At 47.2% G+C, this 16093-nt stretch overlaps 1 protein-coding gene across 12 annotated transcripts in view; it reads left to right on the top strand.

Moving 5' to 3' along the window:
* Cit (citron rho-interacting serine/threonine kinase) overlaps positions 1 to 16093 on the top strand; it is a 175807-nt gene that overhangs the window by 47010 nt on the left and 112704 nt on the right. For 11 of the 12 annotated variants that reach the window (XM_050159019.1, XM_050159018.1, XM_050159017.1 and 8 more), the window contains 2 exons: positions 479 to 682; positions 2042 to 2195. In XM_050159019.1, coding sequence (XP_050014976.1) covers positions 479 to 682; positions 2042 to 2195 — 358 coding nt within the window. Of the gene's footprint in view, positions 1 to 478; positions 683 to 2041; positions 2196 to 16093 lie in introns of those variants that run through there. The other variant, XM_050159022.1, reaches the window with a different exon arrangement.

Raw genomic sequence — 16093 nt, 5'->3', positions numbered from 1 at the left:
TCCATCCAGGTCTAGTAAGGTGAGCATCCACGAAACTGCCTAGGCTCCCACGAAACCAATAGGTCCAGTAGAATCAAAAACCCGTTGCCATTGTTCTTGAGGTCTCAGTAGTCCTCCTTGTCCGCTATGTTCAGCGAGACCAGTTTTGACCCAGGCTTTTTCAGACCCAGGCCAGCTGGCCTTGGTGAGTTCCCGATAGAACATCCCCATTGTCTCAGTGTGTGGGTGCACCCCTCGCGGTCCTGAGTTCTTTGCTTGTGCTCTCTCTCCTTCTGCTCCTGATTTGGACCTTGAGATTTCAGTCATCCCGGCCCTTTTTAAAAGCATTGGCATTTCCTGATAGCGTGCCTCTTGGCAGAAGGTTTTAAGTGCCTGAGTGGATAGCAATCGGGCAAATCGGCTGGCGACTAACGCAGGTGTTGGCACCTACGGGCGGGCAATTGAGAGTGCTGTGTTCTCTTCATTTCCGGGTTTCTAGGTGAATGCCAAACTCCCCATTGGGACCCCAGACTACATGGCTCCCGAAGTACTGACCGTGATGAATGAGGACCGGAGAGGCACCTACGGCCTGGAATGTGACTGGTGGTCGGTGGGAGTGGTCGCCTATGAGATGGTTTACGGGAGAACCCCATTCACAGAGGGAACCTCTGCCCGCACCTTCAGCAACATCATGAACTTCCAGGTGAAGGCTCGTTAGAATCACGTGTAGACAGCGCAGCTCCGATTTTGTGCTGAACCGTCCACTGGGCTCGCTCTTCACAGCAGCTTTCGGAGTCAATCATCGTAAGGGCACCTCAGCATTTTCGGTAGCACTAAAAATAGAAGATGGCTGCCGTTTTAATTCCATCTTTTTATTGGTCATGAAATACATCTTGAGTTCACTGTTGTTCAGTGTGCCTGAGTGTGGCTCAACGAGCGAGCTTTTTAGCGCCCTTCTTTTTCAAACAACCCTGGGAGGTAGGCATTACCACCTCACACACTGACGAAGAACCCAAACAGGACAGGCTGAGCACAACGCCGGCTGTTCTGCTCGGGAGCTCATGATTCTCAAGTGGGGAAGAAGTGAGCGGATAAGTTAGAATTGAAGTAACGCACTTGTGTGTATACACACACACACACACACACACATGCATAATGTAGAATTCAAACCACGTCCTAATACGTATACTTAGATTCCATTATAAGCCCATTTCTAAAGGACATGATGAACCCAATTTTTCAGTTTCAGCTTCAAGGAGAAAAGAGGCCTCATTCCTTTGGATTTTGTTTCTCATCTAATTTTCGTTTTCCTGGAATGGTTGATGCATATCCTTTTTTTAATGTACGAACGCTGTTGCTGAGGCTTCTCTTGAGCTGAAATTCCCCTCTAGATAACTCCTGGAGCTCATTTCCGTCAGTCCTTTCGGTTTGCTTGCTCGGGAATGCAGGCTTTGACAGGACCGTACTCAGTTCTGTGGGGTACCAGGTCAGCCGTGATGAGCAGGGCACCATATTCACCTTCTCTCCCCATCGTCCCTCAGAAACCAAAGCAGACCACACGCTGGCTGGGTGGAGGCAGGTAGATCCTTGATGCCCGTCTGGACTTAGTGATAACCCTGTTTCAAAAAACCAAAAGCGAGCAAGAAAGGGTGGAGTCTAGAGGGAGCATGCCGAAGGAGAGTAGCCAGGGAGAGCTGGGGGCGGTGCTGGCAGAGGGAGCTCTAGGCCGAGAGAACAACGTGAGTGAGATGGTACAGGAAGCCTGAAATAGCTCGTCACTGTTGGACAGCAGAGAGAGAGATGGGTCTGTGAGACTGCACACGGGAGAGGGAAGCTACAGGTCAAGCCACGAAGGACATTGAACCCCAACAAAAGAACTAGGCCTATTGATGTGTGTAGGCCACTTATTTCAGGAACGTGCCTTTGGTCTAAAGTTATGAGGGCACAAAACTTTATTTTAAAAGAGAATGAAAAGAACTTCTGTATGAGAAATTCTCTCTTCGCTTCAGGACATAAACTGAATCACTGCTAAGGAAATATTTTTTTTTTTTTTTTTGAACAGCGGTTTTTGAAGTTTCCAGAAGACCCAAAAGTTAGCAGTGAGTTTCTGGATCTGATTCAGAGTTTGCTGTGTGGCCAGAAGGAGAGACTGACGTTTGAGGGTCTCTGCTGCCACCCCTTCTTTGCCAGCACCGACTGGAATAACATTCGTAACTGTAAGTAGAGCATGCTCCTTCAGCTTGGGTTTGGGGTAGAGAAATTGACGGAAAGGCTCGAATTATTTACAGCCATAGAAAGAGCTATTGGCGCGACTGTCTTTGCGCAATAATTGTCTGTCTTCACGGAAGTGGTCGCTTACCAAGCTCTGTCTCTCCGTGGCCTTCAGAAAATTCCTAGTTAGAGGTGCAAATGGTGGCATTCAAAGGTTGTCCCTTGGTTTGACAATTTCTTCCCAGAGAAAATAGACATCCAGTTATTTCATCCTCAGAATAGGAAATGGACGCGGAGTTCGTGCAGCTGGGACTCTGTAAAGGGCCAAGCCTGGTATGGAACCATAAACAGCTGGCTTCCCTCTGTGCTCACAAGCGTGTAAAATCTGTACTGCACACATCCAGGGACTCAGCCACACCTCACTGTACAATCAGAGTATACACTGAATCAATTCATTAAGAGCAAGGATCCGATTTACCAGCAACAGCACCAAGAAGCATGTTTGTTTATTTATCTGTGTGTGTCATTGATTGAAGGTGACCCCATGACCTGGCCCAGGGATAGCATAGATTAGAGTGGCAGCATTGGCTGTGTTTATTTTGGTGCTGATGGGAGGTGGGGAATGGGGAGCTGTTTTTAGGTATCGAGTCTGAGCTTCTAATTGGAGCTGTGCTGATTACAGGTTGAACATCCCTAATCAAAAACAAAAACAAAGAAAAAAGACCAAAACCAACAAAACCAAAAACCAAAATACTCCAAAATCTGAAACTTTTTGAGCACCAATATGATATCCCAAATGGAAATTCCATGTGCGCCTTCATGAGGGTTTGCATTAAATATGTAAAATTCCCTCCGGCTATGTATGTAGGTCATACATGAGATCTACTCTTGGACATGGGCCCCAACCTCGTGGCATCTCCGTGCGGTCTAGATGTTAACATTCTAAGCTCAGAGCAGTCTGTTCTAGTGTAGGAACAGGGGTGTGTGAGCCCTTACTCTGGGGTGGAGGAGTAGGGTTGTGTGCGCCCTTACTCTGGGGTGGAGGAACAGGGATGTGTGCGCCCTTACTCTGAGGTGGAGGAGTGGTCGGCATGTCGACTTTTTTCCATTGCTGTGATAAAATACTCAACTTCAAGGAGAAAGGGTTTATTCTGCTCACCATTCAAGGGTGCAGACCAGCTTGGTGGCAAAATCAGAGGACAAGAGCTTGGAGCAGCGGGTCGTGGTCATTTCACATTCCTCCCTGCACCCATATGGCCCAGGCTCCCACCCAGGGAGTAGTGCTGCCCACGGTCGGCAGGTCTTGACACTCCGGTTAACACTAACTAGGTAACTCCCACAGGTGTGCCGAGGGTCCCTTCTCTCAAGTGAGTTAGATTCTGTTAAGTTGACCGTTAGAACTATCACTGTTGGGATCCAGCATGTGAATCAAAAGCCATGGTGATTGTTTCTCTAACCGCCTGCTGAGGTATTTTTGGAGACTGTATTTCTTTGAGACAGGGTTCTTCTGTGCAACCCTGACTGTCCTGAAACTCACTCTGTAGACCGGGCTGGCCTTGAACTCACAAAGATCCACCTGCCTCTGCCTCACAAGTGCTGGAACTGAAACTAAAGGCATGTGTCACCACTGCCAGGCCTAGAATGCGTTTTTTCTTCTAATTTTAGTTTTTCAAGACAGGTTTCTCTGGGTGGCTTTGGAGCCGGTCCTGGAACTAGCTCTGTAGACCAGGCTGGCCTTGAACTCACAGAGATCCGCCTGCCTCTGCCTCCCCGAGTGCTGGGATTAAAGATGTGAGCCTGAGCCGCCACTGCCTGGCTTCTAATTTTTTTTTAGTTTTTCAAGACAGGGTTTCTCTGTGTAGCCATGGCCGTCTTGGAACCCAGCATGCACCACCACACCTGGTGATACACTGTATCTCTGTAAATCCTTCCTGACAGGTTTTCTTTCGGGTGTTAGCCTTCGGTTGTAGTGATGAAAGCTAAGAAAGTGGGAAGGAGTTTATGGTCTTCAGAGGTTTCAGCCCATGGTCTCTTGCTCTGCTGCTTTGAGCCTGTGGTGGGAGGTGTCACGTCAAGGTGGGTGGGAATGAAGAAGAGGAGGGAAGGAAGGACCTGTGTCTGTACAGCCCCTTCAGGGTCATGTGACCTCACTTCCACCCACGAGGCCCTACTATAAAGGTGCTACCACCTCCCCGGAGTGCCACAGTGTGATGACCAACCTTTCAACACATGGCCTTTAAAAAGGGGCATTTACGGCCCAAACCATAGCATTCTGGTAGTCACACCTGTTTGTTTTTCTGGTATCCAGTCAATTCCCACCAAATTTCCAAAGGTGAGACTTTTTAATCAGTAATATATTTTCATTCTTTCCATGAATAGTTTTAGAAAGATTTGATAGAGTATCCTTTAGATGCTATTCAAGCACTTAATCTTTTCTTGTCTTGCCTTTTTATCTCATCTTCTCGAACAAGCAGTTAATGTTTTATGCATGCGCTTGCTAATCATGCCCAACAACGCATTTCCACTTAGGTGAGTTGGTGAATGGCGCTTAATTATCTGAGTAACTTTATTTTGTGTTTTGGTGGGGCTTGAGGTTGTTTTGGCTGTGAGAGTTTGCCCTCTCTGCTGCGGGGGTGGGGTGGGGTAGGCGGTGACTCCAGGGACAGTCCCCCTCCCTCTTGGATGCCCAAATCTGAGACTGCCCAATCTCATCTTTATATAAGTTGACGCGTCATTTGCATATACTGGCTTAGCACCCTCTTGTGTCTCAAGTCATACTTGGATGACCTCTAACACCTGACAGGAAATGCCCCGAATAGTTCCTGTGCTGTGTTGTTCAGGGCATCAGTGACCAGAAGCAGCAGTAAGGTGTGCTCAGCATAGCCACGTTTTCCCTCCAGGACTTTTCAAAAACGGTTTTGTTTTCCTTTTAATTATGTATGTATGTCAGCCCATGCTCTCGCTGGTGTCCGTGGTCACTCGCGCTTGCTCACGTGTGCGCTCGCACATGTGTGTACACGCACACGTGTGCACAGACACAGTACAAAACAATATAAACCTTAATGCTTTTATTTACTGCCAGCTCCCAGTGTAGTAAATGGCTCCAAAAACTCACAAAATAAGTTTGCTTAAATAAAGAAATCCTTTTCGTTTCGATCAACCTGTGTTTTGTGCTCTCAGACTTTCAGAAAAGTTGCAGAGTTGGTACGGTGACTCCGGCCCTTTCACCTCCTTGTCCCTGATGCAGAGAGCTCTTCCAGAACAGCGGCTCACTTGTCAGAACCCAGACTAAATTCTTCTTATGATATCATTACTTCAGCTTGAGACTTTTCACAGATTTCACCAGTTTTTTCCGAGGCGGGTCCCTCTTCTGTTACGGCCCGTGCACAGGACGGTGTTTGGATGTTACTAGTCAGTTTAGGTAGCTCAGCTGCTGCCGGAATCCTCATTCTGTTCGAGGTTTGGTAGTGCCTGGGGGTCCTGACCATGCGGAGAGGCACGGTCTTCATCCAGTGTCGGCTGGAGGTTTTTCTCTTTTTTCTCTGTGTGTTTGCAATCAGCTCAAGGCCTTGTGAATCAGAACATTGCTGTGCTCCAAGTGATTTGAGCTGTTTTCTAACATGAATTATGCTTTTGTCCAATTCTGTTTCTCACAAACACACGCGGGATGACTCTCATCAGCCCAGAACCCTGGCTGTCATCAGGCTTCCCAAGTTCACAGTCACCACTTCAATGCCTTATGATTCCCGGCTGTTGAACACTTCCGCTCCCACAACATGATATTGTCCCCTGATGAAGGCGACATTAGCCTCTCTGCTGCTTCGCCCCTAATTCTTCTTTTTCTTGTTGTAACCAATGGAAGAAAGTACTGCTTAACACAGCAGGTAATAATCGTCGAAAACGCATTATCTCGAGAGGTGGTCCTGGCAGGATACAGAAATGCGATTTAAGAAGGGTCCCGGCAGCTGATGACGGACAGAACAGGGAGTGGCAGCGAGGGAAGCCGGGACTCTCTTCTGCCTTGCCTCAGAGGCCGGACGGAGTATCCTTGCCCTCCCAGGTCCTGCCCCTTGCAGTTGTCGTGGGCAATAACACGTGACTTGAAAATCTGACCTAGTTCAGGGGTTTTTATTCTCCCAGCAAATGACGACCCTGTGAGGCGTTTTAACTGCCACACTGCTGGGTGTCCAGGCTCCCATTACTCCGCTCTTCCCTTCCCAGCCTTCTTGCAGGGTTGTATTTTCCACTGCTTATTATTATCATTACTTCAGGGCCGCACTCCAGGGGCTCCTGAACCCTAACAGCTGCCCCGGGCAGAGAGGAGGTCCAATTTTTCAGATTCAGTCTTAACCCGACTTGATTTTTCTAGAGTCCTGGGAGCCAGTCAGAGCTCTCCACTTCCACGCTGCTGGTGTTCCCTGACATCTCTCTTCCTAGTGTTGGGAAGGGTTTGTTGCCTGGCATTTTCTCAGCGCACATCTTTTAAAATGTTTTTCCCCAGCGGAACTGGCACCCTGACACCTTCCACCCAAGGCCTTGTGTCTCAAGGACGGCGTAAATGCGAGAGATGAGCGTGAGCTCTCTCCTGAGTGTTTCCGGCTAACGTCCTGGAGAAGCAGCATTGTTGGTTATCACTCCTGACACGGGCCTTTCTCTCCAGTCATCTTCTCTCACTGTCTGCAACAGGAAGCGAACTGCCAAGTTCTGGTTTTCCAGGTCCGCAGCATTTGTTAGCAGAGAATGCACTTTGTTTTGATCCAGCAGTGACGCCGCGGTGAGCCCATGCTGGTGGCACACTGAGATCTTCCCTTTCCAAATAGATGTCTCTTGCCCTGCCCTCCCTGGTCCTGGGCAGCTGGTAGTTAGACTATAAGCATTTGGTCGCATGACTGTAAGCCGGTGGGATGGGTGGGTGCATCTGGTTGAGCAGGAGGGATTCGGTGCTTGCTCATGGCTAAGTGACGGTATCGAAAAGTCTTGTGTATAAAGCGAATGGTACCATATCGCGTCTTCTGTTTAAAACTGCAGTCCGTTAGCAGTGTTGCCTGCATTTATTCTATCTCAGCATAAGGGATTCTAACATATGACACAGTATTGTTTCAAAACCCTTCGGTTTTAGATCCATCTTAGAGATGTGGATAATACCGTAACTTATTCAAGATCATGGGATGACTGTGGATTTGTGTCAAAATCCATGTGATTCAAAACCAGTGCCCTTTCTGCAATGCTACGCTTGCCCTCAGGTGAGCCATTTCAGTAATCAGTAATGGTTGCGTTAGTGATGGCAGCAAATGGCAAATCATGCTGCATTCAAGAGTGGGCCGCTTAGCCTTTGGGTGCATTTGGGAATGTTTGGAGTTGAAGTGATTTTAGAAGTTGCGAGATTCAGTTTGGCATCTGAGCATCTGCAGTGTGCAAGGTGCTGTATCAGGTCCTCAGCCCTGCATGAGCAAATCTGAATGTAGTCCTGCCTGCATGGAGCTTGGAATCTTGGATAAGCTTGAATAGAACTGTGGTCCTGAAGAGCTGTTAGCCCTAAGGTTAACTGCTCTGCCGGTTCCCTCACTGGGTTACTGAACCACCTATGCCTGACCTTAGACAAAACACAGACCTGGAGACCCTGCTTCACTTACAGTGATCCGTCAAGTCTCAGAGCTAACCTGGGAAAGGACATTGGGCTGATGCATTGCTTTTAAAATTAGCATTTGTAGTCTCAGGAGCATTATGTTTCTTTAGAGCAGGCTCTCCCAACTTTGGCACGGCTGACAACTTGGGGCCAGATGTTTTTTTGTTGTGGGTCTGCTATGTGAGTTACAGCGTGCCTCTCATTGTCCCTGTTCTTCGACACACTGTCATTTAGCATCTCCCTTCTGCAGCTGTGATACTTAAAAAGCATCTTCAGACATTGCTCATGGTACCTTGGGAGAAAACTGCAGGGACACAGTTGCCCCAGTTGAGAATATCTTTCAGGAGGAAGAACAACATTCCACTAATGTTAATTCCCCAAGACTGATACTGCTAATAAGGCCGGAGCTGTTGTTGTCAGAGGTCTGTAGGACTTTTCTTCCTGGGTGTGGTCCATGGACCGATAGCATTGTCATCGCCTGGGAGCTTGTTAGAGATGCGGAGACTCGGTCCTAAGTCAGAAGCTGCTTTTTAATAAGATCCCTCGGTGATTCCTGTGCATGTTAGTTTATGAAGCTATGGAGGAGGAGAAAAATTAGATGCGTCAGGCTTAGCATTTCTTGCTCAACTTTGTGAGTCTTCCTTGTTTTGACTTCTGGTCTCAGGATGAGATGAGACTGTTTTCTGGTTAAAGAGAATCGTTGGCTTAATTAAAAAAAAATAATTACATTTGTTTATTTACATAAGTGGGGGGTTAGGAAGGGGATGAGAGGACATCTGGTAGGAGCCGGTGCCTTGCTTTCGCCTCGTGGATCCTGGGATTCAAGCTCAGGTCACCAGGCTTGGCAGTAAGCAGCAAGCGTTTTTGCCTGCGAAACCATCTCACCGGCCTAGTATTGTTGGATTCTATGCTATACCTTTGAGGAATGAACGTTTTCTCTCAGATAGACTTTGCATCCTTGAAGATGATGCTGTACCTTTTCTTCATCTCCAGCAAAAGGAAATTTGCTTCTTTCTCCCATTTAGTAAAGGAGGCTATGTTCCCTTCGTTAGTGCTTCTTAGGCAAGCGTTCTATTGGAATGCTAGGGACCCACTATGTTCCAGGGTTCTACAAAGCACACTGTGTATCTTACTGCCCCTTTTGCTCCTCCTTCGACCCCCAAAGAGTCATTTAATTCCTAGGATTAATTCCACAGTACACATGACGACACAGGATCTTGAAGACATGAGATCTTAGTGAAGGTCACGGATTGTGTAGCTGTCAGTGGTAGGTGTTGAATTCAGGTCCTTCCAATTCTAGCCTTTTTACTTTTATTTTCTTTTTTTTAAAAAATATTTATTTATTTATTATGAATACAATATTCTGTTTGTGTGTATGCTAGCAGACCAGAAGAGGGCACCAGGCCCCATTACAGATGGTTGTGAGCCACCATGTGGTTGCTGGGAATTGAACTCAGGACCTTTGGAAGAGCAGGCAATGCTCTTAACCTCTGAGCCATCTCTCCAGCCCTTACTTTTATTTTCTATTGTTAATGAGGGCTGTTTATTGTTGTTGTTGCTGCTGTTGTTTTTAAGATAGGGTCTTACTGTGCAGTCTATGCTCTCCTCAAATTTATGATCCTCCTACCTCAGTCTTCCAGGTCCTGGGATTGTAATTATATACATACCGTCATTCTATCTAAAATGCTACCAAATAAAACATATCTCTTTAGCTTTTATTTATTTTGAGAATGCTGGAATGGTGGAAGTTTTGAGCAGTATGGGGTGGGGGACTGAAAATGTGGCTAAGTAGTTAGGAGTACTTGTTGCTCTTGCAGCGAACCTGGGTTAGGTTCCAAGTGCCCATATGGTAGCTCAGAATGGTCTTTAACTTAACTCAAGTTCCAGGAGGTCTGACCCCCTCTTCCTATGTCCTTGGACACCAGGCATGCATGTGATATACATACATACATGCAGGCAAAACACTCATACACGTAAGATAAAAATAAATCTAAGAAAAAAAAATCTCGGGCCTGGAGAGATGGCTCAGAGGTTAAAAGCACTGACTGCTCTTCAAAGGTCCTGAGTTTAATTCCCAGCACCCACATGGTGGCTCACAACCATCTATAATGAGATTTGGTGCCCTCTTTTGATGTGCTGGCATACATGCAGGCAAAACACTGTACACATAATAAATAAATAAATTTTAAAAAATCTCAAAAAACTAATTGATACAGACGGTCGTAGGGTCAATAATGCCTCCTATCTCATGTCTAGTCGCTCCTTTGTGAGTTTCTCATGTAACTTTCTGGAGCATGCTGTGATGTGATATAAAATATCATCACCTCCTGGACTTCAGGTGGCATCTTTGTTCTCCTTCCTAATAATTTAGGTGTTCAGTTGGATGGTGATGGTGCACACCTTCACCTGGCACTCCAGGGGCTGAGGCAGGAGATCTCTGTATTAGACCAGTCTGGTTTACAGAGTGAGATCCAGGATAGCCAGGGCCACATGCTGAAACCCTGTCTTGAAACAAAACAAAGCAAAACCAGAAACAACCGACCAAACCAACAAAATTTAGGCGTTCTTCATGGCAGGCTATTTTCATGTATCATTGAAAAGAAGGAAGCCAAGCCTTTATAAGACCACTTCTCTGCCACCGATTTCTTGTCTTCCTCTCAAATAAAATTCCCTTATAGTTTTAACACTTGTCTTCCATGTCTGTGCTTCTGCATTTTGCCTGTAGGATAGCATTGTCTCTATGTTGTGATGTGATCAGTCTTGTGGTTTCAGCCTCTTTAAAAACTACTGGGTTCTGAGTTCCCATTGCCTGAGCCAGGTATCTGGCAATGTTTTGTTTTGCCGCTACTAGGAGGAGGACAGTGGTGGACTTCTTTGTGAGGCATGGTTAATGCTGAAATGTGACCCTTGCCAGTCTTCTAGTTTGTGCAGGGACAAGAGGAAGGAGGGAAGAAAGGAAGAGGAACTGAGGCCCCCTGGGTATCAGCAGCTGGGAGGGGGAGGGCTGCTGTGAGCAGAAGGTGGAGAAGGAGTGAAGAGATGCAGACTAGCCTCTTAGGGACTATGCGGGAATGTTTATGCGTCTCTTGGGGGCTGTTATGTTTTTAGAGGGTAAGTGGTTAAGAGAAAAAATAGGCTAAAGGGAGCTAAATGCTTATGAATTAAGATTATAGGTCTTTTCTCCTCTAGCGTGAGCTTGGAGGCCGCATCCAGAGATATTAAAAGTATATATCCTACGTTATAAATGGAGACAACTTATTCTAGAGACAACTGCAGTATTAAGATGGAGTGGGTGCAGCGATCTGGGTGAAGGGGGTGTCTGGTTGGGAAATAATAGCACTGGTTCGGATTGAAAGAAAGGAATTCTCGGTGTGTTGCTGAGGATGATCAGGGAGTCTTAGCTTTCAGGTGACCTACGCAAGAAGAGTTACATGAACCAGTAGGAGAGTCCTACTTCATGAAGAGTACAAGCCTAGAGTGGTTTGTTCTTCAACAACTTGGTTTTCCAAATATTGACCTTTGGGGGTTTCCCCCCTTGGATTTCCTATAAAGACCCTGTGATAAGATGGACCGCATCCCTCCAAAGGGCGCCCCTTCGTCTGTCTGCCTTTGACTGTGCCTCTCATCCCGAGCTAGTGATATAGCGCCAGATTTCAACGTGACCAGTTCTAAAGGAGATAAAGATAATGCTTTTCCATGGAGAAGATGGGAGGTGGGAATAGGTTTGTCAGGGAACCCAGAAGTTGGAGGCCCCCACCATTCAGCTCTCGCTTGCTGCAGGCCTTTCATAAACAAGCGAGCATGGAAATGATTTGGCTAACGATTCAAAATTATATTAAACATCTGGGACTCTGTTCAGCAGCCAACTTCCCAATCAATTCTATGAAGTGTGCTGATTGCATTTACGCTCAGTTTCTGAGGGTGAGGGTTGGATGGAACTCAAGGGGACTGTTGGCGGGAGTCACATGAGATGACAGCGTGAGGACAAAGTAAAAGGCACAGGTGGCCCATGACTGAGGGTTTGGGAATGGTTTCCAGCATGTTACTTCAGAGAAAATAAATGCGGCCAGTTCTAGGCACCCTGGTAGTGGATCCTCAACTGCAGCCCCTATAGTTTGGGACCAGAGACAGCCCTTCCTGACTCCCAAAGGAACATAGGCAAAAGACTGACCCTCGGAGATGTTAGTGTTCAGTGGCCTTTGATGCTGATGGATTTACCCGTCCTACAGAAGACTGGTAAACTTTGCTTCATAAGCGGGTTGGCCTTGCTGCAGAGGCGTCTGGGAGCAAGGACAAGAATGCCCAATGGATCGAGTGCCTGCCAAGTCTGGATGCAGGTATGGAGAAGAAGCAGGTGCTGAACTGGGATCTTGCGGGGCACATAGCCCTACCTCCGAGCGAAACATGGAGGGAGGGGTGAGTGAGAAGGAGACTGGTGTGTTTGTCTAATACTTCCACCTTGCAGGAAGAAATGGGCGGAGTCGGAGCTCCCTGGCCGGGGCGGGATAGAGAATAAAAGATCTCCCAGGGGCTGGACACAGCTTTGTTGAGCAGTAATAAACGTACGTGTTCAGTTTAAACTTTGTTATGCATTTAGACCTGTGAAGTCACTACCAGGTTTGAGAAAACAAACACGCCTGTCATTCCAAAACTTTATGTGCGCTGTGACTCTCCCTTCCATCCTCCCCATCCCTTCCTTTGTCCCCAGAAACAACATAACCAATCCCAAGCCTGGGTAGTTTAGTTTGTATTTTCTTTCTATTTCTTTTTTGAGACAAAGTTCTCTGTAGCCCAGACTGTCTTGGAACCCCCTCTGAAGACCAGGCTGGCCTGGAACTCACTGAGATCCACCTACCTCTGCCTCCTAAGTGCTGGAATTAAAGGCATGAGCCATCACCACCTGGTTTGTTTGTATTTTCTAGAGTTCGTGTGCACTGAATCACGCAGTGTGCACTGTCAGCACTCTCTCATCCCTCTTCTCCGAAGGTCCTCCCTGCTGAATGACGCAGGAGTCATAGTTCACGGCTTCTTATTGTCACCGAGGGTCTGTTGGTTACCTCACCACCTGCCGGTGAGCCATTGGGTTGTCTCCAGTTTTTGGCCCCTTGAAATCAGATTGCTCTTATCACATGGGCACCAGCCTGAAGACGCATGCATTCATTTCTCTGGACCAAAGTAGGTATGGAACAGCAATACGGTCGTATGGTAGGCACATTTAACTTTGAAAGAGGACACCCACCTTTTCCACAGTGGTTACCCATTTTCCATCCTCGGCAACAGTGCCTGTGAGACTCCCTGATATTCTGAACGGCCAGACCCAGAGTCATTTGTATCTTGGGAAGTAGCCAGCTGTGGAGTTTAGATAGGCTTAAGTAGTCTCCCCCATACCCCTGACTTAAAATGTTTGTAAGATCTGGGGAGCTGGCTCACCTGGTAAAGTGCAGGTAGGAGAACCTGAGTTTGGATCTCAGCTGGTTGTAAAGAGCCAGACTTGGCATGCTGCAGCAGTCCCAATGCTGGAAGGTGGAGACAGGAGGGTCTGTTTCAAAACCTAAGGTATAGATTGATCAAGGAAGACGCATGACATTGACCTTTGGTTGTGCACATGCACACATATGCACACACACACACAACACACATGAGATCTTCTGAGTATTCATATGTATATATATTCGTGATATTGGCTTGGCAAAGAAGCTGTGTCACTGTCCTTTGGATATGCCCACAGTCTGGATTTGACTCCCTCACCTCAGTAGGGGGTGAGGTTTGGTACTTACTCTTCTGGTTCCTGTAAACTGGAACACTAACTTGGCCGGCCTAGCCTAGAACAATCAACAAGACCGCAATATCTCAAAACACACCAAATGCATAAAACTTTGAGTGCACAATGATGCCGAGGCCTCAGCGTTACTACCCTGATGTCATTAAGTACAGAGAGCCAAGCGTCCACCTTATTCGAGCATGTGACAGGGCACCTGAACTGTTGATGTGCTAATCCCCATGGACTGAGGGAGGGAGTCTGAAAGCCTCCTTTTGGCAGCCACTTAGGAAGTAACGGCTCAGAGACACCGATCGTCATGGCTGCTGAATCCATGAGGTGAACGATGAAGAGAACATTCTGGTGGGGGAATCAGGGTGATATCATCAAATTCAGGGATCGGTTTTTACATCACAAGAAGTGAGGTCAGGTGATAGCCAGTTGACACCCCATCGTGGGTGATGCTCATAAAAAAAAAAAAAAAAGCACACAAACATCCAGAAGGCCCTGGGTTTCTCTGCCAACCTACCAGAAACACAGGGTAACAGAGAATAGACATGTTACATGGTGCTCCAAGGAAAGTGTCAGTCAAGTCCAGAATGTGAGAAATTCTGCAAAGTTCCTTAATCAAATAATGGCCTTAATGGCCGGCCGGCCTGCCTGCCTGCCTTCCTTCCTTCCTTCCTTCCTTCCTTCCTTCCTTCCTTCCTTCCTTCCCTCCCTCCCTCCCTCCCTCCCTCCCTCCCTCCCTTTCTTTCTTGGAAGAAGAATGTTCAGGTAAAAAGAGACATCTGCTTGCTGGTTTCTGATTTAAACAAAGAGGCATCTTTTGGGACATGAGGGAAAATTGAGCATAGGCGTGGGTGTAGAGGGGACAATTGTCTCAGTGAGTGTGGTGATGACCCTGTGGTTATTGTCTTTTTTTAATCTTTAAACTTTTTTTTTACATTTGTGTGTGTATATGCATGCACGTGCACGTGTGTGTGTGTGTGTGTGTGTGTGTCCCACAGTGCACATGTAAAGGTCAAAGGATAGCTTTTGAGAGTTGGCTCTCTTGCTCCACCACGAGGGTTCTGGTTGTTGGCCCCCATGGCGTGTGCCTCACCTGCTACCACTGCACGGGCCCAGGTTATGTTTCTTCTAAGGTCTTATCTAGGACTGGTGAAGGGGTCAGCAGGGAAGAATACCCTCTGGAGTGCACATGGTGGAAGGAGACCGACTCCTGAGAGTTGTCCTCTGACCTCCACACCTGTCTCTTGTGCGCTCACATACATGCCCACATGTCTGGAATAACCACAGCATTCTTTAAAAGTCCTGATCTGTAGAACAGAAGTTTCCGATTGGTAGTGGACATGGCAGTATTCGAGACATTCTTGATGAGCTGGGGGTGCTGTGGTGGGCAGAGACCAAGGATGTTATCGCTGGACACTATAACTGTGCCGACCCCATCAACAGGTGCTGTCTGGGGTCAGCAGACAGGCCAGGTGAGGCTGTGGGGGATGCCTGACAGTGGGAGCTGCGGAGGGTGGACATGTGAGGGGTTCGTTTACTTCTTACCCTAGGGTGTGAAAACGTTGGTTTATAATAAACATTTAAGAATAAAAACTTTAGCCATGTATGGTGGTGCATGCCTTTAATCCTAGCACTCAGGAGGGCAATGAGGCAGGCATTGAGTTCAGGCCAGCCGGGGCTACGGAGTGAAACCCTATAAAAACAAACAAACAAACAAAAACCCTCAAGTGTTGGGCAAGCAGGTACCGAGGCAAAGAGGACAGCAAATCCTGAAGCCCATCTGTGCTTGTGAATGTGGGTGACTCAGGGGAAAGTGTTGGAAGTGGAGATTGCTGGGGTCTGAGGTCGCAGACCCCAGGGCATGGAAGCTGTGAAAGCCCTCCCTCCCTCTTCTGAAGTGTGTCCCGATGGGCATCACCTGATGGAAACACTCCAAACCCAGACCTGCAGAGAAGCGCAGTCATGGCTCTTTTAACTGGAATGTTCCTCTCTTGAGTATTTCTAGCCTAATGTAGGTGGCTCACAGATTGCTGAATACCTAGCCAAGGGGGAGGGAGGAAAAGTCAATCTATAGAGAAGAAATCCAGTTCAATTTCACCCTGGGGGAGGGGGGACGCATCTCTAACTGTATAAGCCTTTGGGAAAATGTAAGTCAATCACAAAATACTTAACATTTTAAAAGATTTATATATTTTTACAACACTTTATGTATATGGGTGTTTTTCTTGCATGGGTGTCTCTGCACTGCATGCTTATCTGGTGCCCTGGGCATTGCATCTCCTGGAACTGGAGTTACAGGTATGAGCTGCCATGGGTGATGGGAATTGAACCTGGGTTCTCTGGAAGAGCAGCCAGTGCTCTTAACTGCTGAGCCATCTCTCCAGTCTGCTTTATTTTACTTTTACTGATCTATTTCTGGTTATGGGTATATTTATTTGTGTGGGTGTGTGTGCACATGTATGTGCCTGTAGAGGCCAGCGGAAGGTGTCAGACCCTCTGGAGCCAGA

This window comes from Alexandromys fortis, unplaced genomic scaffold (assembly GCF_014885135.2).
Source record: "Alexandromys fortis isolate MF-2015 unplaced genomic scaffold, M_Fortis_MF-2015_v1.1 scaffold_90, whole genome shotgun sequence".
Taxonomy (NCBI): Eukaryota; Metazoa; Chordata; class Mammalia; order Rodentia; family Cricetidae; genus Alexandromys; species Alexandromys fortis.
Note: the sequence above shows the minus strand (reverse complement) of the source record. Positions and strands in the feature narration are given on the sequence as shown.